The sequence below is a fragment of the Emys orbicularis genome, chromosome 8 (assembly GCF_028017835.1).
Source record: "Emys orbicularis isolate rEmyOrb1 chromosome 8, rEmyOrb1.hap1, whole genome shotgun sequence".
Classification (NCBI taxonomy): domain Eukaryota; kingdom Metazoa; phylum Chordata; order Testudines; family Emydidae; genus Emys; species Emys orbicularis.
In genome coordinates this window covers 99,154,980-99,182,055 of record NC_088690.1, presented here as the reverse complement: position 1 = coordinate 99,182,055, position 27,076 = coordinate 99,154,980, and the positions used below count along the sequence as shown (strand labels likewise).

The 27,076-nt window shown below is 43.8% G+C and overlaps 1 protein-coding gene across 1 annotated transcript in view; it reads left to right on the top strand.

Annotated features, from left to right (window-relative positions):
- Window positions 1-27,076, top strand: part of PDLIM4 (PDZ and LIM domain 4) — a 94,705-nt gene that overhangs the window by 63,595 nt on the left and 4,034 nt on the right. Inside the window, exons 4-5 of the mRNA XM_065409629.1 lie at window positions 16,221-16,399; window positions 21,339-21,496. Coding sequence (XP_065265701.1) covers window positions 16,221-16,399; window positions 21,339-21,496 — 337 coding nt within the window. The remainder of the gene's footprint in view (window positions 1-16,220; window positions 16,400-21,338; window positions 21,497-27,076) is intronic.

The window sequence follows — 27,076 nt, the reverse complement described above, 5'->3', positions numbered from 1 at the left end:
CCAGTTTGTGGTTTTCAGACAACTACAAAGGCACATTTTATGGAGGACTTTTTAACATCAGTGTGTTAGGGAAAGGGTCGTGATAACATATTTATTGGCTGGAAATAGGATTTTATGGTGGTAAAATCCACAACTGATAGTAAGGTCACAAGGCTGGCCATAGGGTTGCCATCAAAAATAATAATAAAAAAGAAAATCTTTACATGATGTTTTTCTTGTGGCTGATGAGAGCTTTCTGGGATATTGCAGACTGTACAATGCAAACAATCATTTAAAAAACCGTTCATCAGTTTGGAGAGTACTATCCCAGATAATAGAGATGTGAAGCTGAAAGAACCTTTTTAAATACTTGGCATGCAGATAATGTATTTTTCCCCTTGCAGTTGTTATACAGCTAAATGAATGCTTTCTTGGATGTGCAGTGGAGTACTTAAGCACATAGCTCTGTGACTTTTCTTATCCCCAGATCTCATCTGTTTCCTATTAACAGCAGAGCTTTTTTCAGGATGAATTCCACCAAACCTTATTAGAGGCGGACGCAAACCTATTACTTATGACAGGCTCCAAATGGGGTCACATTTCAGATGAATGTTTTCTGCTTCTTTGTTAACTAAAGGGAGTGTAGAAAGACCATCCGACTTTAAAATGTATAAAAGGGAAGATTGGACAAACCCTTTTGGCGATCATCAGATGAATGTGCAAGTTGTATAGGCAGGTTAGATGTTTTCCTTCTTCTTAGGTGTTGGATACGTTGTTTGAAATAGTTATTTCTCAGCAGAATACTTGAAATATTTTTAAAAAAACCAAACACTCAGTTCAGCCAGCTGAATCAATCCTCTTTCTCTCTTATCTATTAATCTTCAACACTGAACGAAATTCCAGGGTTGTTTTTACAAGGACGGTATAAAATTAGCCTGAAGTCGGCTTATCCACAAAGCTGACTCTTGAATCTCCACGGTCAACCCAAAGCTTACTCGGAAAGAAAAGTTTGACAGTCAAATGAAAATAATCTCAATTTTAATGTGTGTGGCTCTTTCAATATAATCATAGGTTTACATTCTTGTCTCCACACAATTCAGAGTGCAGCCCTTGAAATAAAGTTCTTGCACAGCATCTCTTCAGAGTGCTTTGGAATGAGTTGGTGGTATCAGTCCATTTACTAATGGAGAGATGAACACATCACACAAATGACCATGGCACCGATGTTCACTTTAAAATGGTACCAACACTACCCAGGCTGTCCCATCTCTGTTGTCAAATAATGGACTTCAGTCTCCAAACCAGCATCTTTTATGAGCATTAAACTAACAAATATGAAGGTGTGTGTCTGCGGGGGGGAATCATTATATAACAACGTCCCTACCTCCTTTTTAGCTGCCCATGTGAGCTGCTCGCAGAACTGCCCATAAAAGGATGCTGCGACTAAGTTTGGTTTTAGGTTTGGCAGGATATGAAAATGAATTCTTTTTAATAAAGTTCCAGGGCCTGATTCTGATCTCACAGCATAAAACAGAAGTCAATGGAGTAACACCACTGTAAAACAAGTACCAAGTCAGAATGAGGCCTTCAGGGTTTGAGTTTGCCCTCTGGAGCAGGATAGAGGCCTGGCATATGAAGAGATCACACCTTATATTTTAAAAACATTTTGGCCAGGTCTGTCTTGTTCTGCCAACTCTGACCTGTTGTATTCTGTTTCCCCCGTTTCAGAGCCATAGGTAGCCAGCTGTGCAAAATCCTATAAGAGAAACTTGAGCCTCTAGCCATACTGTTTATAAATATTTCCGTTGTTGGATGACAGGCACAGTCAATTTGGATTTCAAAATACTGTCCAACCCTCTCAGGAACTTCTGTCTTGTTTGCCCTAAATCCTTACTGCTAAATTTAAAACAATTCAGCCAGATTCCCTGATGCGGTGTGGGTGAATTGAGCCAGGCTGCTGGCGTAGACTGGCCCTAAAGATGGCGTAGCTACCCTTGCGAGGATCACTCCAGTACAAGGGGGATACTCCGCTGGTCTAGAGTTGGCCTGAAGGCTCCAATACCATCATTCATCTGTGAACAATCTGCTACTGGGATAGAGGGGGTAGCTAGAATTCCCCTTACATTGCAGGGATCTCCAGTTGCAGCTTCACCCCAGGGGGCAATTAGCAGCCACTCTGAATTAGATTACCACTCAGGTAGCTCTCGCACCAGGAGACCAGCTCCCATACAGGGCAACCCCAGCATCAAGGAAGTTCAAAGCTGAGCTTTATACCACCTTTGCACATGTCTGTTCCTGGCCTGTGCTGCAGCTCACCACGTCCCCCAGGATAACTGTATTTAAGGGATTGTTTTTATTTCAATTGATTCGTTTTGCTTTTCTCTATAGCGTATAGGGCAAAGTTACTCTATGCCTTAGAACAAGCGTAAGTGGCTACAAGTAACTGCTTTGCAGTTGTACATAAACCAAACCACTCGAAAACATAGTGCTGTACTTCAAGGGTTTAATGGCTTTTCTGTTCTTGTGATTAGTTCAAAGGGAATGATAAAGCCTAAACTACAGTGTTAACGCATGGGGTCTGGGATAATTTTAGCAGCTCAGTATTGTAACCTTTGTATATTTCATTTTCTCTTTTATTTAACTTTCCTCAAAAGAACAATAAAAGGGCTAAAATGCTTTGGCTCCTCACAAAAATGTGTATGATGGGACCAGAATTAGTACAGATTCTGAAGCAAGCTTAATTTTTTTTTTTTTTTTTTTTTACATTTGAGCTGATTGTTGTAGCTATCCTCCATAAATTAAGCAAGAACATGAGACAGGATTCAGCTTGTGCCTTTGATTAAAAATGTCTCCTTTTACAGATGATACACATGACATTCTTCCGCTCTGATTAGGCCTCAACTCGAGTATTGTGTCCAGTTCTGGGCCCCACATTTCAGGAATGATGTGGACAAACTGGAGTGAGTCCAGAGAAGATTGACAAAAATGATTAAAGGTCTAGAAAACATGACCTATGAGGGAAGATTGGGTTTGTTTAGTCTGGAAAAGAGAAGACAGAGGGGACATGATGACAGTTTTCAAGTATGTAAAAGGTTGTTACAAGGAGGAGGGGAAAAAATTGTTTTTCTTAACCTCTGAGGATAGGACAAGAAGCAATGGGCTTAAATTGCAGCAACGGAGGTTTAGGTTAGACATTAGGAAAAACTGTCACTGGAATAAATTGCCGAGGGAGGTTGTGGAATCTCCATCATTGGAGATTTTAAAGAGCAGGTTAGACAAACACCTGTCAGGGATGGTCTAGATAATTAGTCCTGCCGTGAGTGCAGGGGACTGGACTAGATGACCTCTCAAAGTCCCTTCCAGTTCTATGATTTACCCACAGACACAGTGGTGGGCACTTTTTTAGAACAAACATTAGACAGACTCCACTCAGGTATTTTTTGTTTGTTTGTTTTGCCCTCTTCTTCTGTCTACCGTAATCATTTGAGTAGCCCTTGCCAAGGACACATTGTTTAGCCATATATTGCAGATCCTGGGTTTGAGAAATGCTTATCTTTTTATGGAATACATCTGAACTTGGAAACAAAAGGCCAGAGGAGAGACCTGCTAGTTAGGGGCTGGAGCGTTCACAGGCTGCTTCACCAGCTACAAACGCAAAAACATTTCCCCAAGGGATACTTTTGTAAATTGACTCTAACACCAGATGACATTTTCAACTCATGTTTTACACCTATCAAGCCTCATATCTTTATTTCAGTAAACATCTAGCTTAAACCGTAAGTGCCCAAGGTAATTAACTGAGCACTGCAAAATTTTTGACCACAGCAGATCTGAAGTACATCAAACTGAAACTTGCACTACTCATCACTTAGTCTCAACCTGTGTGCCCTCTTCCACACAGGCAGCTTGATTTATGTCAGCTGCATTGCATGTGTAGAACTGACAGGAGAAGCTGGGCCCTGTGATTTAGAAAAATAAACCTTGTAGGTAGATTTTTCAAACGCACTAAAGGCAGTTAGGTGCCTAACACAATGGGAATTAGGTACCTGACTGCCATGTGTTCCTATCAGAACTGCCCCTTATATCTGGTCAAGGGCAATGTGGTCTTTAAGGGCTGGTCTACACGAGAATACGAGAATACGAGAATAGCGTAGCTGAAGTCGACGTATCTTAGATTGACTTACCTCCCGTCCTCACGGCGTGGGATCGATGGCTGCGGCTCCCCCGTCGACTCCGCTTCCGCCTCTCGCTCTGGTGGAGTTCCGGAGTCGACGGGGAGTGCGTTGGGGGATCGATTTATCGCATGTAGACGAGACGCGATAAATTGATCCCCGATAGATCGATTGCTACCCGCCGATCCGGCGGGTAGTGAAGACGTACCCAAAGACTAGCACAGGATTAGGAAGTTACTAGGTTCTTAACCCAGAGCTGTGGGTTCTAAACCTCTGTGACCATAGGGAATTCACTTAAAACAGCATTTTCATACTTGGGTGCCTTTGGTTGGTTCTTGAAAGTTGCAGCTGCTCAGAATCTTTCAAAATTACCACTTATTTAGGTACCATCTTTAGGCACACGAGTTGGAAATCTTTGGCCTTAACCTCTCTGCCTCAGTGTAAAATGGGGTTAATAACACTTACCTATCTCACAAGGTGTTTGAATAACAAGGGATTACTAGTTTTTTAATATTTGTACTTTCAACATTTACAAGCCTGAGCCAAAACCCAGTGAAGTAAATGAACTTTGGAGTTGGAACTGACCTTTAAGTTTAAGAGTTAAGTATTATACAACTGTCTCTAAAAATTCTGCATTATAATAGGGAATCCTGCCCACTACTGAAGCTCTCTAGCTGAACAAAGACAGAAAGACAAATAAAGCATTTTGCAGAATCCCTTACAAAGAGAATAAAATAAAAAAATCCTAATAAATCTGAATCAACCGAATTTGAGGCAGCAAAGCTGGGAAGCATTCAGAAGGCAGTAAGCCAAATAAGAGTGTATGTATCTTGCCAAGCTAGGTATCAAAATTCAGAATGAGAGAGCTAAAGTTCCCAAACTTTCAGAAACCACGTGCCTAGCACAGAATATCTCCCTCTGAGTGAGGAGGGCATAGAGCAGTCAGCTCAGGAAGATTGACAATATCTAAAACAGAGAATAAATGAGCTCTTGATACCACCAGCATCTTAGCCTTAGTTATGGAGTGAGGACGGAGTGCCTCCACGTGCCAAGGAAAGGGCTTAGATGCAAATCCTTGCTGGAAGATCTTGTGAAATTTTGAATCCCACCATTATTCCCATTAAGCAGGCAGTCTAAAGCTCTCCTTGTCACATTTTGAAAAGTGTCTTCATGTTTTTTGTTGACTGTACAAAAAGGCATTTACAAAATATGATAAACGTTGTCTTCCATAGTGAGAGAGAGAGAGACTAATTTTCTAATTCTTTCCAAAATTCCTGGCTGATTGCATATTTTCCCGGTTAGGGGAACATTTATATTAGAAATGTTTAGCTGAATAGATGTGCTCAGCTTCCGAGGCTTGTGTTACAAGCTAATTTAAAAAGCTTGAGGATTGTTAACCTGCACATTCCTGACGCCTCTCCCCTGACATACAGTACCATCGGGTTTGATACTGCCACCTATAACCTTGGTCTAAGATAGATGGACTATATATTTTTTTTAAAAATGTGGACACGTCACCCTTCCTTAATATACACCTAGGGCACAAAATAATTAAAACCACATTGTGCCACCTTTACTCACGTTGGGCCAGATCCTCAGCTGTTAATGGAGCTACACTAATTTCCACCAGCTCTGGATCTGGCCCATTGAGTACCACCATTGATTAGAATGGGACTACTTCGTGTAGTAAGTTACGACTCAAGATGAATACGTTGTTTAGAGTCTAGCCCTTGGTGAATTAATAATGGAGAAAAGCATTTGTGCGAGGGCAACAAACCTACATGCAGAATCATAGCACCCTATTGATGAGTATGGAGATCAAATTTCTGTGATGATGAAACTCAGTTTAGGCCTGGTCTATACTCAGAGGGGTTTTTTGTACCAGTGAAACTATGTTGGTTAGAAGTGTGCCTCTCTCCCCCTGCCCCATCATGGTTATACCAGTCCCACCCTTATTGTGAACACAGCGATACCTGTATAACTCATGCTTATCCCAGGATAGCTTATTTCCCTTCCTGTACATTAATAGCATAATAAGCACAGTTGTACTGATGTAACTGTGTCTACACTAGGGGGTTGTACCACTTTTACTGATACACTTTACTGATCTAGTGGCCCAAGGCTTGTCTACATGGCAGGTTAGTGCGTGGCAGGCCAGGCTGTGACTCTACAGTGCACCAGCTTGCTGTGCAGTAACACGCCATGTGGACCCTGCTACAATGCAATGCGTGGTAAGCCAGGGTGTAAATCAGAGGTGGGCAAACTACGGCCCATGGGCCACATCCAGCCCGCAGGACCCTCCTGCCCAGCCCCTGAGCTCCTGGCCGGGGAGGCTAGTCCCCGTCCCCTCCCCTGCTGTTCCCCCTCCCCCGCAGCCTCAGCTCACTGCGCCGCCGGCACAATGCTCTGGGTGGCGGGGCTCATGCAGAGCCATGGCCTGACCCAGTGCTCTGTGCTGCGCGGTGGCGTGGCTGGCTCTGGCCGGGCAGCGCGGCTGCCTGTCCTGGTGCTCTGGGCGGCGCGGCTGTAGCGCCGCCAGCCACCGGTGCTCCAGGCAGTGCGGTAAGGGGGCAGGGAGTGGGGGGGGGGGACTGGATAGAGGGCAGGGGAGTTTGGGGTGGTGGTCAGGGGGCGGGGGTGTGGGTCCCGGGGGAGCAGTCAGGAAGGAGATGGGGGGTTGGATGGGGCGGTGTGGGGCAGTCAGGGGCAGGGGTTCTGGGAGCGGTCAGGGAGAAGGGGTGGTTGGAGGGGGTAGGGGTCCCGGGGTGGGGGAGGGGAGGGCTGTCAGGAATGACAGGAGGGGTTGGATGGGGTGGCAGGGGGCAGTCAGGGTCAGGGGACAGGGAGAGGTGGATGGGGCAGGGGGCCCGGGGAAAAGGGGGGGTTGGATGGGGCAGGAGTCCTGGGGGGGGGTCGTCAGGGGGTGAGAATTGTGGGGGGGGGGGTCGGATGGGGGCGGGGACGAGGGCCGGGCCACGCCTGGCTGTTTGGGGAGGCACAGCCTCCCCTAACTGGCCCTCCATACAATTTCAGAAACCCGATGTGGCCCTCAGGCCAAGAAGTTTGCCCGCCCCTGGTGTAAATCTACAGCACACTAGCTTGCCGAGCACTAACTTGCTGTGTGGACCCTGCTACAGTGCAGTGAAGGTCCCAGAGGAGCAGTATGCTAAGCTTCACTCCAGGACCACTGGAGCAGGTTCCACACAAGGCAAGTTACTGTGCAGCAAGGTGTGGTGTGCTGTAGTCTGGCTTGCCAGGCACTAGCTTGCTTTGTAGACAAGCCATTAGTCATAGTAAAACTGGCATAGTGGTGTATAGTTCTGTATTTCTACTGAAACCTCCATCCTACTTCTTTTTATCCTCTCCTTTGTGTCTCTGAGACTGGAGGAGACCAGGCATTTTCAAAAACATTTGATCCTTGGAACTTCACTGGCTGTGTCTTGGCGTGAATGGAGTAATAGGTGAGAAATTGTAGCTGCACTGAGCTAGTAGGGGAAAAAAGATTCACCAGTGACTTGGACAGGATTCTAAAGTGACTTTCCAGAGATGGAAAGAAGTATAGAAACAGCCTCCCGTGAAGGTGGATCTCACATTTTTGAAGCACTCGTTGCTGACTCTTTGTTCAGGTCGAAAGCAGAGCAGGGGATAGTTTTACAAATCCAAACAACTTGTTGTCTTTCAACTGTAGGAAATTTTCCCTTTCTTAAAAATGAGGAGATCCCCAATACTGAGAATATCACTTTCCTTCAATTGCATAATTTCCATTTTAAGAAAATTGTTGGATTGTTTAGAGAGGAACTACGTGTTAAAGTATTCAGGCTGTCAGACAGCCATGCCGAGAAATGTTCACTGTGTGTCAATAGCATTAGCAGTTGGACAGCTGAGCCAAAGTTTGAGGTTTTTTCCCCTTTGATGATCTGTCAGAACAGACTATTTAAAATGATGTTGTCATGATGGCTTTTCAATAGGCTTTGTGCTTTATATTCTAAACATGTTGATAAAGAAGGTTTGTGTCCTTTCAATTAAATCTTAATAACATGCTTATTTTAAAAAAAAAACACATCAAACACTTTGTCAATGTACTCTTTGTTCCAAATACCAGCTTGAACGTCTCTATTGTTTCCCTTGTATATATTGCAGATACCATTGTGATGAGAGCAATGTAGAAACTTACATATTTGTATTAAGAGTTTTTAAGTGGATGCAGAATAAAGTAGTTTGTGTTTTAACATCGGTACAGAGAGCGTCGGTGCATTGTGGGACAAGAGAAAGATAGTTGTACAGAGTACTTGGTCTCTTTGATGTCCAGTACTGGTGGCTTTCTGGCTATTTTCCTGCTGCATCTTATTGCTTTTTGAGGTTTCATAGGATATGCTGCATATGAAAGAAGCCTTGCAAAACCAGATTCTGTTCCATCCTTTATAAAGAAAGGTCAGGAGTGAACTTGTTTAACTATAAATAGCTAATTATCCTCCCAAACAAAAAACCTTTCATGTGTGCCGGACTCTGTAACCAGCATTCCAGAGCCAGCAGCTTATTTCTGGTCCTTGCATTTAGTTACACGGGTTTGTTTGAACTAGATACTTGAGATAAACAAGTATCTATTTTTCTGTTGCCACCTTAAAGCCAGCAGTGTACACCTGTAAGAGCCCATGGTGCAAAGGGTCACTGGTATAAACATGTTCCACCTCAGTCCCGAAAACTGTTACAAAATATAAAAGGTTTTCATATAAAGAGTTAAATTAGAGAAGTGTTTGTGTTTCAAGAAAAAGCCGAACTCAGAAAATAAATCTAATTGTGGGGCAGGGGACCCCCATTTCTTTTTCAGATTTCCTAGTGTAAATCTCGTGAACTTGATTGTTTTCTTCAGAAAACAGTTCACTTGGTATTTTCCATTTTGAGATGTTTGGTAACAATAAAGGGCACCGGTTAGTGATAGACAGCACAACTGAGTTTCGCCCTTCTCTTCCTGTGATAAGTATATTCTTTAGTGCCATTGCTTAAGATTCTTTGTGGAGTGAGTGCATGCAAGACTGACAGAATGTGGCTTTTAGTGAATGAGGATTTATTGGGAAAAAATCCAGTAGCTCCAAGTACAATAGCCAATTTAATGTACCTCATCAGAGTATGCACTTAATGCATGTAATCATGGCTTGCTGCCAATGCTACTATTACCATAAATGTATATGTATAATTTCCTTTCACTTCCTCTATGCCATGCCAAAAGAAACACTCCGAGCCATATTGTGTTGCATTTTCCTTTTTCTGGAAATAGTTTGTCGGGATAGATGGACTGCATCCGTAAGGCCATACATGTCAGTAGCCGTTAATGTATAGGCAGTGCCGAGGGATGTAAATTATTAATAAATGGGTGATGTATATATTTAAGAGGAAAACATGAAGTTGAACTAAACGTTCCTAGGAAATACACAGAGAAAAACAGTGACAGGTGTTCACATGGATAGAACACCTTTGTTCTTGGGAGTGTTAGCTTGATCAAGCTGATTTGGGGGATCTGGGACCCACTGATGTTATGAAGAATGCTGTCAGGAGTAAGAGCTTGCAGCTAGCCGGCTTACCTGCTAGCTAGCTTAACCCCCCGGCAGTCCAAAGCATGCAGCTGGACCCCAGTTGCACTGCCTGATTGGCTAAACCACCCAATTAGCAGAGGGCATCAGCAGACCTGCCCTTAAAACCAGCTGATATCTGACTCTGGCTTGACCATTGACTCTGGCATCTGGCCACTGACTCTGGTCCGGACCTTCACTTCAGTTTTCCTCTCTGGATGCCTATTCTGCCCTGTAGGCCTGGCTCCTGCTCCAACTACTAGGCAAGAGAGTCCATGTCCCAGTTCCTAACAGATGTACCCCCCCCAAATCCTTTCCTCACCATGGCCCCAAGCTATCCTCCTCCTTTACTCTATCATCTTTCCTCTATGTATTCTCTCCCACATTGGGTCAGGAAGGGAGTTAGAGACCTCCATCCATATAATAGTCAGGAAGAAGTAGAAAGCCTGGCCCAGAGCTGGCCAGTGGAGAGACTACCATACAGCTACAACAAGGAGTCTGGTGGCACCTTAAAGACTATCAGATTTATTTGGGCATAAGCTTCCGTGGGTAAAAACCTCACTTCTTCAGATGCATAGAGTGAAACTTACAGATGCAGGCATTATATACTGACACATGGAGAGCAGGGAGTTACTTCGCAAGTGTTGACAGGGCCAATTCAATCAGGGTGGATGTAGTCCACTCCCAATAATAGATGAGGAGGTGTCAATTCCAGGAGAGGAAAAGCTGCTTCTGTAATGAGCCAGCCACTCTATTATTGGGAGTGGACTACATCCACCCTGATTGAATTGGCCCTGTCAACACTGGTTCTCCACTTGCGAAGTAACTCCCTGCTCTCCATGTGTCAGTATATAATGCCTGCATCTGTAACTTTCACTCTATGCATCTGAAGAAGTGAGGTTTTTACCCACGAAAGTTTATGCCCAAATAAATCTGATGGTCTTTAAGGTGCCACCAGACTCCTTGTTGTTTTTGTTTTCGGCTACCCCCGATACTTGATACCATACAGCTAGCACAGCACCAATTAATGCATTCAGACAGCAATAGATCACATTATTGTAATTTTGTATTGGAGTAGTACCCAAAGGATCAGGTCCCCATTGTGCTAGGGCTTCTAAAAACACTGCCCCTGCTCTGAAAGTCTCAATACCTGATCTCACCTCAGCAGCAGCAGATCCACATAGCTATCATGTAGCTGTGGTGGTGCCTAGAATGGACTTCCACCTTGAACAGCCCCTTGCAAGTCTCCTTCCTTTGGTAAGAATCGATATGGGAGGGTTTAGGCTTCTTAAATCCCTCAAAATTCCAACTTCCAATTTCATTTGTGGTTGGCCCTGTGCTCTGCTTCCTTTGGCCTCAGCCATATAACCTTCTGTAGAAGTGTGCCTTCTGCACATTGGACATGACCTCAACATTGCCGTCCTCTTGTTCTCAACTGGTGCAAAGCAGCAACTTGCCAGGATTCTCTAAGTATCTTCTCGTTTGTAACAAAATCAAACCAACAGATGTTGAGATCTCACCTCAGCACCTCAGGTTAAATTAATTTGACTCAAACACAAATCATGAGGGAGAAGCCCCACAAGCCAGTTTCCATTGAATCCCAAAAGCCAGCTACAAACTCCATTAGATTTTGTTGTGGTTTATAATTGATCTTGGAAGGCTAGCATGAGAAAATAGATTTTAATGCTTCTCTCTTGAAGACCAAAAGAATTCCCTTTGATAAAACTAGTTCTTAGCAGCGAAACTCCATAAGAAATTTTTTTTAAAACTCCTCTAACTAGGATATGTTCTATAGAACAGAAAAAAGCTGGCAGAGTAAAGAAAATTAGCCACCGAATTGGGGACATTTTTGTAATCTTAAACGTTGAGCTGGAAAGAAATCTGGATCTAGATTTCTAAGGGCTAAGGCATGAATGTTTTGTACTATGTAAAATCTTGCATGGCCTTCATTGAAAACTCTGAGACAGGTACTGAGAAAGGAGTCTGAAACCAATCCAGGCAACCGAAGGAGTACAACCAAGAAAGACCAAGACAAGTGACCTCCCAGAAGACTGAATATTCTCCATGTTTTTCCTCTTAAGCCACAGCCTGAATCCACAGCGTGGTCCAAGAAAATAAAACCATCAAAGACTGCAACTACTCAAAGAACTTATTGAACCCATTCCAGTGCGGGGAGAGAAAATGCCAGATGCGCTTGTGCATTTTGGCCCAATCCCATTTAAGCCAATTGAAATCTTCCAGTAGGACTTGGAATCGGTCCTTTGATCTTCAAGGTCTGGAGACACCATCAGGTCAGCTTCCAGGCTCTGAGGAAGGGTTTGAGAACTGGCAGTGAAGGGAAGCGGGTCACAGTGAGAGCATGTACTGGGACAGGAGAGTGATCCTGAGTGGAAAGGGAGTATGCAGGGTAGTTGTAGCCATGTCAGTCCCAGAATATTAGAGAAACAAGGTGTGGCTTGAAAGCTTCTCTCTCTCACCAACAGAAGTTGGTCAAAAAAAAAAAAAAAAAAAAAATAATACTCACCTACCTTGTCCCTGGAAAGGGAGTATAAAGCGTGGTTGCTCCTAACAATACTAGTCTTCTGCACCTCCCAGTAGCCAGTAATTCCTTCACTTCACCCTGGCACAACACTTGGCAGTTACCCACAGGTGAAATTCTAGGAAACTGGCCAAGGTTTTAAGTAGATAGGAAATAACCATTGTGCTATCAGTTAAAAGTCAGTCTGAATGGCAGAGCCTTGAAAACAGCAGAGAGGGCAGGTGATTATGAACAATTCATACCGTGTATGGTTATAATGACTACAGATCAATTAGTAGTGACAAAAATTAAATGAATCCCAGCCCTCACATCACCAGGGCTACATGTGGTACAAAAGGCTCATTGTTTGTGACTGCAGGGAAGTGACATGGCAGACTGAAAACAAAGAAGTTGGACTCAGCTTTGCAGTGAATATGCAATCAAAAAGTTCAATCCCCTTTGAGAAGACAGGAATCTGGAGAGAGCATTACAGTAGAAGGGCCCCCATGAGCTACTGGGGTGAGTCAGCAGGAAATGAGATAACAGCAGTCTGCAAGGGTTTTTCCGAATCTTTATAACTAGGAATGCAAACAAAGCAAAGGCATCTGGAGAAAAACAAAAATCCTTCTCAGCGTGGAATTCAAGGAGACCTCAGCACCTGGGCACAGAGCCCTGCCTTCTCACAGGCATTCCCCTAGCCGGTCTCTTATAGCCCCTCTCCTGAACCCCTCAGGACAGATTTTCCAAAGGGGTCAGTTCCCATTCTGGCAACGGAATAAGTGGCCAGATATTCAAGAGCTCAGCACGTTGGTGCTCAACCACAAAACCACAGCAAGGGACATCATTGCTTGTCAAATGGCCTCACAACCATTTGTGCTTGTCACCAAACTGAGACCACTCCACACAGAAATGTTTCCAAGACTGCACTGCCTAACCGGGCGTAGTTGGGGAGGCCCCCACAAGACTGAATAAATCTGTGTCCAACACTGAATTTCTGTGCACTTTGGAGAGTGTCAAAGCAATATTTTTTAGCTTTTTAAGACACATTTGCTGTTGATTTACACATCGTTTTGTTCAACAGAAATGAATGCCTGACAGTTTACAAACTGCCTCAGATTAAAGGAGCCCCAGGAGATCATGCTTTCTAGGCCCACTTTAAAGTGCATTTTATTCCAGAAATGGATTACGATCCCATGTTACCTTAATGGTAAAGGCCCCAATCATCCCTTGTATGGAAAAAAGGACAAGATGAGGGGAGGGAAACAAATGTTAGAAACCCCGTGGGGTCAACCCAGGAAAGTCTTTCCTTTGCTTCTTCCAACCAAGAAGGAGAGGGATCCCAAACCTGCACAAAAGGTAACAAGGATTCTTCTCCAGCTCCTCTCTATGGTTGCTTGGATGCCATCAGGAGCTGTGCCACTGAAGATCCCCTCCCTCTGTGCCCGCATGCAAGGGAGAAGGGTTAAGATGGTTGGGAGAAGAGAATGTTGCTTGAACAAGAATTAATCCCCAGCCAGATTTACTCTTGAGAACCCTTAAAGTTAGATGAGTTTGCAGTCTAGCCTGGTTTCACTGCCTCCAGCACACCCCATCACGGCAGAGCGCTAACTACTCACTGTGTACCTACAATGGGGCGGGGATGGAATGAGAGCATGCACTGGGTCAGTGGCATAATGCTCTCAGATAACTTGCACTCTTCTCCAAAGCAGATTCCCTCTACTCCGTAGTAGAGGGAAACATGCAGCCCAAATAATTTAAATCCAAATTCTCCCATGGACACACATGTTGTATTTGTGTTGGCTTCTCTGGGAGCTGCACATGCATCTGTCAGGGGACAGTTGGCCCATAGTTCTGAGTGGCTCATCCATGTAAAACAGAAGTGTCAAACCTCAGTCATGACCCAGACTAGCCTCTGTCTGTTGCTCTGTGGTTTCTTCATTCTTCATCTGACTTAGGAAAGGGTAGTATTCAATTTCCTTGGGGTGAAATGCAATTTCAGACCTATTTGACATAGACATTTACAGGATTAAATAAGAACCAATGGCTTTTTACTAAAAAAAATTTACCATCTGGCCAATTTACACTATTGCTTTCCCTCGAACATTTATGGCCTTCCTTTTCCCCTCTGGGGCATGGTAGAAAGTATTTGCTTTATTTCCCTTAAAATAATACTGTAAATCTGGGAATTGGGAACTGTGGCCTGATGGTTTTTTTTTTTTTTTTTAAAGAATCATTCGGGTGAAAAAACAGAAATATTATTCCCAGCAGATAAATTATTTTTAACAGATAATTTGATCTCATATGTTGGAAGCAATTATTTCCCCCATATGTCTCCCAAATAGCATTACAAAGAATGCCCAAGTTTTGCGACTACTTAAGCACATGAGTAACTTCATGCATACATATAGTCTCACTGAATCCAATGGGACTGTTCACATACATAGTTACTCACGTGCTTAGGTGGTTGCAGGATCAGGCCATATATCCCCAATCTTGCTGTCCTTACTCAGGCAAAAATCCCACTGATATTGTTAAGAGTTTTGCCCGAGGAAGAATTTCAGGATTGGATGCTAAAAACCTTGCCTCTAGCTGGATCTGTTTTTATTTTTCTTACCAATTAATTTTTACTATACTTGGACATAAAATTATTTCATTCTATATGCCAGTGATAAACTTTTGTTTCCAATTAGCATTTATTGGATGATTTCAGTCAAAAGTAAACCTGGTAATAGAACCCAAACTGTGCACTCCATTACTTGGTCACAATGTGGTTTTTCTCCTTAGCTTTTCACGAGCCTTAAATATACAAGAATGTTGAAAACTGAGGGCCAGATCCTCAGCTGGTATAAATCAACGTAGCTCCTGGAGCCCAGCCCAGAATACATTACAATTAAAATGTCTCTCTTGTAAATGTCTATTCTTCCATCAATACAGACATGAACCTGACTAGCACAAATGGAACTAACAAGCACAGGGCAAGTGGAAGAGTACTGCCCTTTGGTTTTCAGCTGCTTTAAATAATTGGATATGAAATAACCTGTCTTTCCTTGTCAATATACCATGGTTCTTCTTTCTACTGATAGCTCGCAAAGCAGGATATTAAAGAGGAGATAAAACATGGGTACAGCTTGCTTGGCAGGGAGCACCTCTAGCAGAGAATGTTACTTCTGATGTGTTTTGTACCTTCTGGTGTGCGCAGGATCAAATATTTGTCTGTGGTTTTTACAGCCTTTGTTAATATTTCGTATAGCTGAAATAACATGAAAACTATCTTTTTACAATGCTTCAGTTCCTGTTTGGTGGAAATACCACAAAGAGACCAGATCCTCCATCAGTTTGGCCTTGCAAAATGTTAATTTTCACTCAGGCACTAAAAAGCCAGCAAAAAAATGTAAATATAGATACCAAATGATTAGCTTGAGATAAATTCTGATCACCGTAGTCACTTCAAGTAACACCTGACTTCAAGAGTAGTCCCATTGAAATGAATTAAACTATTTGTGGAGTAAGGTGTTATTCAAGGTGAGAAAGGGTGTCAGGATCTGGCCCTTTATTTGGGCTCTTGTGTAACCTGAATACATAGCCCAGGGGTCTGATTCTGATCTTGCTTGCACCAGTGTGAATCAGGAGTAAATCGGAACAGTGCACAACTGTACTATGAAATGGTATAACTGAAATGTGAGTCATGCCCCTTTTCCTTCCTTCACAGGACAGATAAATATTGATCATATGGGGGAAATGAAGAAATGCGAAATAATTAGCAATGGCTGAATATTGAGAAACAGTCAAGCTTATTTAATTACAGACCAATGAAAGCTGTACAGGTTCAGCAAGATCTAATTATGGGTCAAAAGTGAATTTCCTTTTTCCTGGTGAATTTCTCTCTTTTCCTCTGCTTATTTACAACAACAAATGAAATGCTGTTCTAGGCTGCGAAGAATAGCCGGAGTGGCTGTTTAGTTTTCTGTTTCTTCTCTCTTTTAGGATAATGGGCCCACTCAGAGCCGAAGACCAGTGCCCTATGCTCCCGGAGGGAGCCCCACTGACAACAAACAGATGTTGAACTTACAGTACAATAATCCAACGCGACTCTATCCAAATAACAATGTCGAATCCAGTTTGCCAGCACAGATGAGTGGTCTCCATATTGCTTCGCCACACAGGTGTGAGAAAAGCTCTGATCATAGGATTATGTTGCTAACAGTTAATGATGGAATTTGACGACGTTAAATAGCAATTTATATAAAGTGTTATGCTTTGGGGGGTGGGGGGAAGGGTGTACGTAACAGGTACGTGCCGTGTCCGTAAAGGATAGACGTCTGGTACAGCATGGATAGGGCGCACTGGCTTTTGAGCGCAAGCTGCAGAGCTTTTAGCTCTGGAGGTTCCTGGTCTAATTTTGAATGTGCCAGTGAAGATGGCAGCCATCCCTCATTCTTGGGGAACCTGGGTTCTTGGAGCTGAAGGTTCAAGTTTCTAATCAAAATGTCATATGGGAGCAGCAGTCAGTGTTTGTTTATTTTATGTAAGTATATGCCGTGTGCGGCTGGTGTTTGTTTGCCCCTTATAGCACTCAGTACAATACATAAGCATGTTATATCAAGGTAGCTGGATATTTATTATTATTTGTATTATCATAGTGCCTAGGAGCCCCATCGTGGACCAGAACCCCATTATGCTAAACACAGCTAAACGGCTTTGCTACAGCAAAAGTTCTCTTCATGCAGTTTAGCTTATGTTGACCTAACATATTAGTATTTTGGAAAAATGACTGATTGGCGCCATCACATAACTGAACTACAACACAACCAGTGATGGTCTATAATCAAGGATGACTTGGTACTTGCATCTTTCTCTGTAGTCAGTAAAACTGGTCAATAATCTGTATGTTTGAACAGTCTGACTGGCCATTTTCTTAAAAGGAAGTTTCCTACTTGGTAAAACCACATTTTTGTCTGAAAATGGTGTACCTATTATGCTTCCAAGTAACACCTAAATTAACTATAACCGACTGATATTGGCAGTAAAAATTATTTTCTCTATTTTTTAAGTTTATTTTGTACATTTGACAACACACTGTTTACAATCACTCTCAAAGTTTCCTCCAAATAGTCAGTTACTCAGTTTTTCCTTTGATGAAAAAAACCCTTATGTACATGAACCAAGGTAAATATTTTCAAAGGCATCTTTAAAAAAAAAAAAAAAATCAGAACATGCTATTTAATGGGGTTCTGTCAGCAACTGTTCTTTTTTAAGTATTCAATTAAAAAAAAAAAATCTAAGTTGACAGTTGCCCTTCAAGTGTGGATTTCAAATGGGTCAGAGACTCTGGATTTTTGTAACCACCTCTGTTAACTTCTGCAGACTCTCCAAAGGTGGAGGCAGGCATGTTACTCTGTGCTCATTAGAAAGGACCAAGGCAAGTTTCAGCAAAATGCTTCTTCGAGCAATCAATGGTAACACCCGTGAGAGTCTGTGGGCCAAATTCAGTGGTGCCAATTACACAAATTGTAATTTACACATGTTGTAATGTCAGTGGCCAAATGGCATAAATTTCACCAATTAGGCATTTCGTAGATGCGCAAATAACATGTAACTGAGTGTTTGGGGGACAGAAGGGATGCGTGTAGGAGGACAAACAGTTAACAGGAAGCTGTGAAATAAAAGCAAGATCTCCCCCACTCTTCCTATCCCCACACAATTCCCAATTTACCTGTAGGATGCCAAGCTGGTGTGGATATCACGTTGGCTGAAGTTGTTTTGCTTGTCCACTTAATGCCAAACTAGTACATTTTACTCTAGTTCATCAATTTCAGCCAGCCTGACTGACACCCATTGTATAACTTACCCCATCATTTATATCACTACTGAATTTGGAACCTACCTGATTCAGATCCTTTTACTGCTAATGGAACTGGATAGGGTAGCAGTCACCAGATGAGATCCCAATGTGGGATGATGCTAATGGTCCTGAGTTAGTCATAAACTTCAGTATCTTGTTTTAAGAAAGTGTTTGTCCACCAGACACTTATCAAAGGTTTTTGCCCTGTAGAAGCTATGATTGCTGTTGTACAGTGACAGGTCTTCCAAGTGAAGCCTTGGAGCAGATTTGGGGATTATGGTTTCCATACAAAACTAAGTCCAATAAATTGGGACACCTATAAATCTAGGTCAATGCAGCTGTTTGGCAGGCTGTGGTATATTAGTGCTTATAGAAAATCAAACACTTTTCTAGCCACACACAGCTCAGATGAATAGCTGAAACTTTGATGCAGCCCAGCTTGCGGACTGGAGTATCTTTGTTTGAGGCTGTTGATTATTTGTGTCATACATTAGTTCTGAACTAGGAAAAATGCCCATATTAATTCCCAATGGTGAAGAAGTTTTTTCAGATTGTTGAGTACTGTGTGTCTGTACTAATTCACACCTGGGGGACTTGATGGGCCAAATTCTGCCCTCTGTTACACTTGTACAGCCTCATTGACATTAATGATGCTGAAGTTGTTGAGATGGCACAGGAATCACTGAGAGAAGACTGTGGCTTTGTATACCTTGGCTAAAAACAGGGGGATTAGCTTTAGTGATGAGTCAATGCATTTGTGCTTGATTTTGAACGCATTCATAGGGTCAGAATTGGGTCATGAACTCAGTCTTTTCCAAGTATGTGATTTACCTGGATTTGATAAAACACAAGTTTACTCCCTAGTTGAAAACGCATGACTTGACAGATGACAGCACTATAACAAGGTAATTAGGGAACTTCAGACATGCGGAAAGGACACCAGAGCAACTAGCACAGAATCTGTAGAGTCAGGTTCAAGTCACTGGTGGTAGATGCTGCAGCAACTTGCAGTCCCATGTGCACTCAACGATTCTCAGCAGCAACAGCTCAGCTCGCTGTCTCAAGATTTCATGGGCATCAAAACCTTCAGAGAATTATGCATAGATTGCTTTGTGGCTTGCATTTTCCCCCTAGAACAGGCTTCCCTATAGGCAGAAAAACATTGCGGGAGGAAAGGGAGTTTAATTGAATCTCTGTGAAAATAAACTAGAATGTAATGCATGGATGAAAAGGTTTAATCAAATGCAGACTTGTTTGGTGACACACAGAACACCCGGGGCAGCTTGCAAAACCTTAAACCCCAGGAAGTACGTGGTACACCCTTCCCTAATTAGTTGTGGATCTTGTTCCTCTACTGTATATAATGGCATCTACATCTTTGGTGACCAATCCAGTCCTGCCACTGCTGACTTGATGAAGAGATCACTAACTGCCCATTAGAATGTTAGAAAATCAAGTCCTGCTTGTCTGATCTTGCAGGTTTAGTTTTGAGTTCCTAAGTTGCCCACCAACAAGTGCACATTCCAAACAGAAGTTGGGCACAGCACATAGGCGCCAACTTTCTCTGGCGCCGGTGGGGGCTCACGCCCCCCCGCACTCCTGGCCCCGCCCCGACTCCACCCTGGCCCCACCCATGGCCCCACCCCGACTCCACCCTTTTCCCGCTCCTGGCCCTGCCCTTATTCCAACCCTTTCCCCAAAGTCCCCACCCAAACTCCGCCCCCTCCCTGCCCCTATTGGATCCCTTCCCCAAATCCCCGCCCCGGCCCTGCCTCTTCCCCCAGCACGCCACGTTCTCCCTCCTCCCCCCTCCATCCCTGCCCCACGAAACAGCTGTTTCGCGGTGCAAGCACTGGGAGGGAGGAGAAGCAGGACACAGCGGCGCGCTCGCGGAGGAAGTGGAGGTGAGCTGGAGCAGGGAGCTGCCAGTGGGTGCTCAGCACCCACCAATTTTTCTCCATGGGTGCTCCAGCCCCAGAGCACCCATGGAGTTGGCGCCTATGGCACAGCAGGAGTCTGAGATCCAGATTACTTCCAGAAAATGCATTGTTGAAAGTGAATTTTGTTTGATTTATGTACTGGCATGAATGCAATGCTGGTGGAGACAGTGATTCAGATGATGAGTAAGATGTGTTCTGCTGTCTGACGAGGATTAAGAGCTCTGGCTATTTTTATTGTTTTTATAAAGACATTGACGTGCATGGCACTTTACAGACAAGTAAGACAAACTCCTTGCCCCCAGGTGCTATATTATGCTATTAGGCCCCAGTTCAACAAAAGCATTTAAACATATGCTTAAGACCTTCTCTGTTCAACAATATGCGTAAGCACTTGCTAAAGTCTCTTTGAAGTGAATGGAACATAAGTATGTCCTTTTAGAGCTTTGCTGTATTAGGATGGATTGTTGAATCAGGGCCTTCATTACTATATATTGTTTGTTTCAATTGCACCCAGTATTGTGCTAGGTGCTTTGAACACAGACAGACAATCCCCTGCACCAAAGAATTTACAATCTAAACAGACAATGTGGGATCAAAGAACATGGGGGAGAATGTGATAAAATAGGAAGTTTGGAGGGTGTTTTATCAATTTGTTTAGTGGTCATTTGTGTGGTATTTTTATTATTTTTTTAACACTTGGACTTTCTGGGACAAATACCATTGGCCTTTTCAATGCAGAATTATCCAGAAGGAAACTGGATTAGAAAGGTGCGTTCACTGGAGATAACATCATATCCACAGGGGCTGTGGCTGGCAACAAAAAAAAAATACCCCAGATGTCGGGTCATTTAACGATGGATGGGTGGCTTCCATAGCACTGAGTCATTAATTTAATGATTTTTTTCAGTACATTCCATGTGTGGCACACTAATTTACGAAGCTTTTTAGCAGCTGCCCTTTTTCTAAGACTCTTGGTAACCGGTCAAGTCTTAGTTATATTGCACAATAGAAGAGCAAGCAACATACTAGTTTATCTTTCATGGTTTGCATGTTTGTTTCCCTAGAGCAAACTTTGCTATAGACAGAAAACATGGGAATGGGGGATTTAATTAAATCTCTGTGAAAATAAACGTGGATATAATCTATGGGTGAAAAAGTTTAATGAAATGCAGACTTGTTTGGTGAAGCACAGAACATTTAGGGCTGCTCATAAAACTTCCAACCCCATGGAGTTCACCCATCCCTAATTAACTGGAAATATTGTTCCTCCCCTGAATGCAATGGCTGCTTACCATCTGACATTGCTTTGCTTTTAAATAGTGCCGACCCTTTAAAACCTCTCCCGAGAAGCAGAAATGGGATTGACATGGAGTCAGATGTGTACAAGATGCTCCAGGATTATGAAAAGCCAGCTTCAGAGCCTAAGCAGTCTGGATCGTTCCGGTATTTGCAGGGCATGTTAGAAGCCGGAGAGAATGGTAAGGAAGACAGCATCTCAGATTGTTTGTACATGCGGAGTTTTCCAAAGGGTCCCCAAGCCTCCTAATTCTTATGGTCTTCTAAATCAGTTTGTTACCTGTGAATATAATATGCCGTACAAGAGGGAAAACCTACATGTTTCAATACCTTCTCTTTTTCTCATGATAGAGTCAATGGGTCAGATGCTCTTCACAGCTATGCTGGAGCAATCCTGTTGACTTCAATGAGGTTGTGCTGGTGTAACAGGAAGAATTATTTGTTTTTATGATCCAAAGATACAAGTTAAAAGCCCTTCCAAGCTTGGAACATCAGTGCTTTGATACTAAGGTGACTGCTCCCCACAGAGTTAGCTGTATGGTGCTCACTCATCAGAGCAGGCCAGATCCTGGCTTTACAACACTGAGCAGATTGTGGTACAGTGCAACAGGAATGGCTGGGAGAATTTCTGCTGACTTTGCCAGAATTATGCTGGGGAGCATACAATGAAGAAGAAGCAATGCCACTCTTTGAACCTCAGCAGAGTGTAGTCACACATCCCCCTGCAGCTGTACCCAGCTACTCTGATGAGTGGGAACAGGATATGAGGCCATGACACTCTTTGCCCATCTACCGCAAGAGTTGGCTCCACTGCTCGCTGCCTGTTACTGTAGTATCTGCACACCTCACAATCTTTAGTGTATTTGTCCTCATAACACCCCTTTGATGCAGAGAAATGCTGTTATTCCCATTTTACAGATGGAGAATGGAGGCTCAGAGAGGTTAAGTGACTTGCCTTTGGTCACACAGGGATTTGAACCCTGCTCTGCCAAGTCATGGGCCAGAGCCTTAACCACTGGACCTCTCTTTCTTCATCCTTTCTAGCTATGTCAGGGGGCTAACCCCACCAGACAGCACCCACCCAAGCTGTGGCAGAGATGCAAGTGAGGAAGGTCTCTTTGCATTGTCTCCTTTAAGTTGCACACATGGGCTGGGACAGCTGAAATCTGCCCCTCAATTGATATGATGCAGTGACACTGATCTTAAGTATGTGGAAAGAAATGTATTGAACTTGAGACCAAAACCACAGCCTTGCTTTCATCCAGCCCAGTTTGGTGTGTCTGGACCACTTGAAAGAGATTAGTGCTTGACGCAGAGCTGTAGACTTCTACATAAAGCATGTGGTGTGTGACTGGGCAGGAATGTCTTTGGTTCAGTACTGGGATACTTCAAAAACTGGATTTTGACTCTCCCACTTCCACAAGCTCTCAAACAGGATTAGCAACCTCCTCTGCACTTCCATTGTAGAGAGCTTGTTCACACATGCTCCTGGCACTCCGGTTCCACCGGCCACAACCACTTCAGCAACTAACCCGGCCAGCAACCTTCATCTGCTTTCATTGCTTATGTGGATGCTGGGAAATGAGATTGTGACAGTGTGCAAAGGCATTACCTGGTCACTGGCAAACCTCTGCTCAGATTTTCCCTGTTATTGCACAGGTGCACATACATTGGCTTCTTGCCTGTGGAAGGATTAGACTCCACACTCTGGGCTGAGCCACATCATCCCTTGAGGAAAAGACCTGGCTGACTGCCTCTGTGTAATTCTCTACTGAATCATTCCACAGGCCTGGAAAGCACTTTGAAAGGAAACTCAGAAACTGACTGTTCTGGTTCCTGTTGTTTTCAATCTCACCTCCTTTGTGCTGAGACTTGGAATGACTGGACATGCAAACACCTCTCCAGCAATAAATGCCCCAATGGCAGTTTCAAACCTGGGAACCTGAACACACAGCCCAGATTAGCAGCTGTGTGCTTACTGCATCCAAACTCAGACGTTGGGCATTGTAAAAGATCCGGACTCACCCCTGTGGTGCCTCCTGCTGGTCATCCAGGGAATTAGCTCACCAGCCTCTGGAGCGCCCTCTGCAGGCCAGTGATCCACCTTTCCTCTTCTCTGGCCCCCATGTCCCTCGCTCTGGGTGCTGCCCCCTGGCAATACCCACACACTAGGTCTCCCCTCCCAGGGGAACCGCACCCACTATCCCCACCTTGCCTCAGCACTAGGCCACTGCCAGTCACCAACTAGCCCCCGCTCCCTGGGGCAGACTGCAGTATCGGCCACTCATCACTGGCAAGGGGGGTTTGGACCTGCTGCCTTGGCCTAGCCCTGGGCTGCCCTCTGCAACCCCCAGTACCTCTTGGCCTAATACTAGGCCACAGCCTGGGGCTATCCAGCCTGGATCTCCCCAGCCCTGCTCCACTATAGGTACCCTGTCTAGCTCCCTGCAGCCAGGCCCTTCTCTCTCTGAAGGCAGAGAGAGACTGCTGAGCTCTCGGCTCCCAGCCTTCTTATACCGGCCAGCTGGGGCCTGATTGGGGCGTGGCCCAGCTGTGGCTACTTCCCCAATCAGCCCAGTAGCTTTTCCCTTTGCACCAGCCCTCTGCCAGGGCTGTTTTAAACCCCTCAGGCAGGAGCAGGGTAGCCACCCCGCTACAGGCGTCCTGTGGAAGGTGTCCAGGTTTGCAGATTGGATGCACACTGCGGCTGTTTTCCTAGAAGTATCCATACAGATCTAATATTTTAGAAACGATTGGGGGCATAATTAATAGAATATCAGTCACCTATTTAAATAAATGTACGCCGTGTTGTTGTAGCCATGTTGGTCCCAGGATATTAGAGAAACAGGGTGGGTGAGGTAATATCTTTTAGTGGACCAACTTCTGCTGGTGAGACAGACAAGCTTTTGAACTTATGCAGAACTCTTCTTCAGGTGCTGAAGACCTGAAGGATTGCGCTGTGTAAGCTCAAAAGCTTGTTTTTCTCACCCACAGAAGGTCCAATAAAAGATATGACCTCGACTACCTTTTCTATTTAAATAAATGGCATTTACATGAACAAACATAATAATGGGAGTCAGCGGTCTCAGTTATAGTCACAGTCCTGCAGCCAGCTTCCTATAGAACGTAACAAAGCCCATATTTTAGCTGAACGTTGTCCACTCGTCTCCAACCATACAAAAATCATGAGCCAGACTGCAAAAATTATGAGATTGTCTTAAAAAGCCACGAGATTTTAAACAATAAATGTTTTGTTCACTTTGTGAGTTTGGGGCCTTTAGGGTTTAAATTTTGAAGCTTTTCTCTGCAAAAAGACTGATATTCCCACATGACTCAAGGAGCTGGGACTTTAAGGAAAAACAACTATTGCAAGGCTTGGGATAAAATTGCCAGAGTTGGTAACACAGCTTTGTTGTGCCTCAGTTTCCCTGTGAGTAAAATTACTGAGAATATTTTCCTACCCCACTAGGCTATTGCAAGACTTAATTCATGACAAGCAATATCTTGTACCCACTGAAATCAGTAACACAACTTCCAGTGGTGAGCAGGATTGGGCCCAAATGTTTGCAAAGCCATTTGAGAGTTGAAGAAAAGAGGTGCCACAGAGTGGCCCAATGTTATTTGGTGTTTGGGCTGGCAGTCTCTCCGCCCGCCACATTGTGGCCATAGTTGGCTGGAGCAGAACAATTTTCTGCACGCCGCCATCCCAAAGCACTGCCCACTGTGTCCATATCACTGAGCCCAGGTCTGGCAGGCAGATAATTCTGGGTTCCGTCGAATATCACCGCCTTGCTTTACAATCATTGGGTTACTGCCAGTCCCCTGCTGTAGGCAAGTGGCTCTGAGGGAGCTTGTGGGAGCCCTAAAAACATCATCCGTGCACTCTAGGTGGCACTGCTCCCCCACACCCACAGTGTGACCTGGTGTCCTCCAAGACTTGGAAGAATGTGTGGCCATGAGTGTTACAGATCCCAAAGGCCAGGCCTGGGTGCATGCGGGAGGCCTGAGAATAAGCTATGATCTTTGGGAAAATCAGCTTTCAACCCTAGCAGCCGTTTACATTTCTTAGGCTATGTTGGCAAGGAGAAAGGCCAATAACTTACTTTTGGAAAAGCGCGAAATATGAGATTAGCCATGGGACTCCTAGGCATAGACGCTCTATTCCATTCTAGGCTGGCAGGGCAAATGCATGATTAGCTGGCAGTAACAGCAGGATTCGATTGTGCCTTTGGGTCTTTTGACAGTGCACAACTGTACGTACCCAAGAACCTCATTATTAGGAAGAAGCGAGTAGAAAGTGTTGGAGTTGAAGCTCGTAAATGACTGTTGTCTCCTCCCCTTCTTCCATCCTCTCATGATGAGAAGTAACTAGAACAATGGAGCCTTGCTTTCACAAGATTTTAATAGGGTATCTTAAAAGGGCAACACTATTTAAAAAGATTTTTTGAAGAACTGCCCCCTGCCCTCCCACATGGAGTTTATTACAATGCCAACCTCTGGTAACATGGCAGCACAGTGTTGTCAGAGTCTGGAATTACAAAACTGATGAAAGATACCAACCAAAAGGTCAGCAAGCTGGAGAATTCAGATCTTGATTCTAGGCCAACACCATCCTTTTTTCTCTCCTACTTTACACCTGGTTCTGTTCTCCTAGTGATTTTTACATGAGGCTGGTGAATCCCTGACAAGTTTTGCAGCCACAGAATCAGGCCAGGAGCATTGATTGTTAAGTTACTGAGGTTCATTTTGTAAAGGATTAAAAATGAAATACTCTCTTCTGAAGAGACTCTGTCAGCATAAAACGCATAGGTAATTAAAAATTAAACATTTTAAAATCTGAATGTATTTTTCTTAATTTAAGCTTCTTTTGCATTTCACTCAGCTTGGATGATGGAAATAGACTAATCCCTTTCACTTTGGGGTAAATTATTTCACTTCTGGGTTCTGGTACACTAGGGAAATGTTATTGTATTGGGGAGTCTCAGTACTAGAGATTCCGTTTAAGAGATTTAGTTTTATTGTTGTTTTTTAAATGATGCAAATTTTTAAAATTCGTATCAGGGTTCTTCAAATCTTCCTTTCCCCCCTTTTTAAAAATAAATACAAAAAAGAAGAAATATACGTTTCGGGTTCAAGACTAGTGTACAGTGTCCCTTTAAAGGCAGGATCTTCATAGTCTTAGAGAACCTGGTAGTTCACATGAAGGACTGGGGATATGGAAAATTTTCCTGCCAGAAGCAGTATTTTTTCTTTATGATGATTGGCCTCACACTGTGCCTCTAATAAGAAGTGTTTCCTGCTGGGAATCTGACAGGATTTGTAAAGAAACATAACAGTTGCCTCAATGGGTGCCCCTCAACCATGAAAGATGAGCCCTAACCACAAAGCATAGACAAGAATGTTTAGTTAAAGTTAGTAGCTGCCTAGCTGAGGAACATAAATTATTGTGGGGCTCTGTGCCTGCAGAAACAGAGGGAAAGGACCTAGCATTCTGGTGAGAGTTTCGAAGATCCTGCCTTGTTTTAAAATATCTCCCTCTATCCCCACTCTGTCAAAATTATCCCAGTTCCCTAGCTTAGGAACAGGAGCAGCTTCAGGCGTAGGGTGATATTTTAAAAGCTGGCAAATGAATATATGAATAGCTCAAATACAGCGTCTCTCAGTGCTGTGAGGTCTGACCTTGTGCGCGATTGTGTCAGTCCATGCTCAACAGAAAATCTCAGCAAACAAGTTCTGCTTGAGTCCAGCCAAGCGCACTGGAG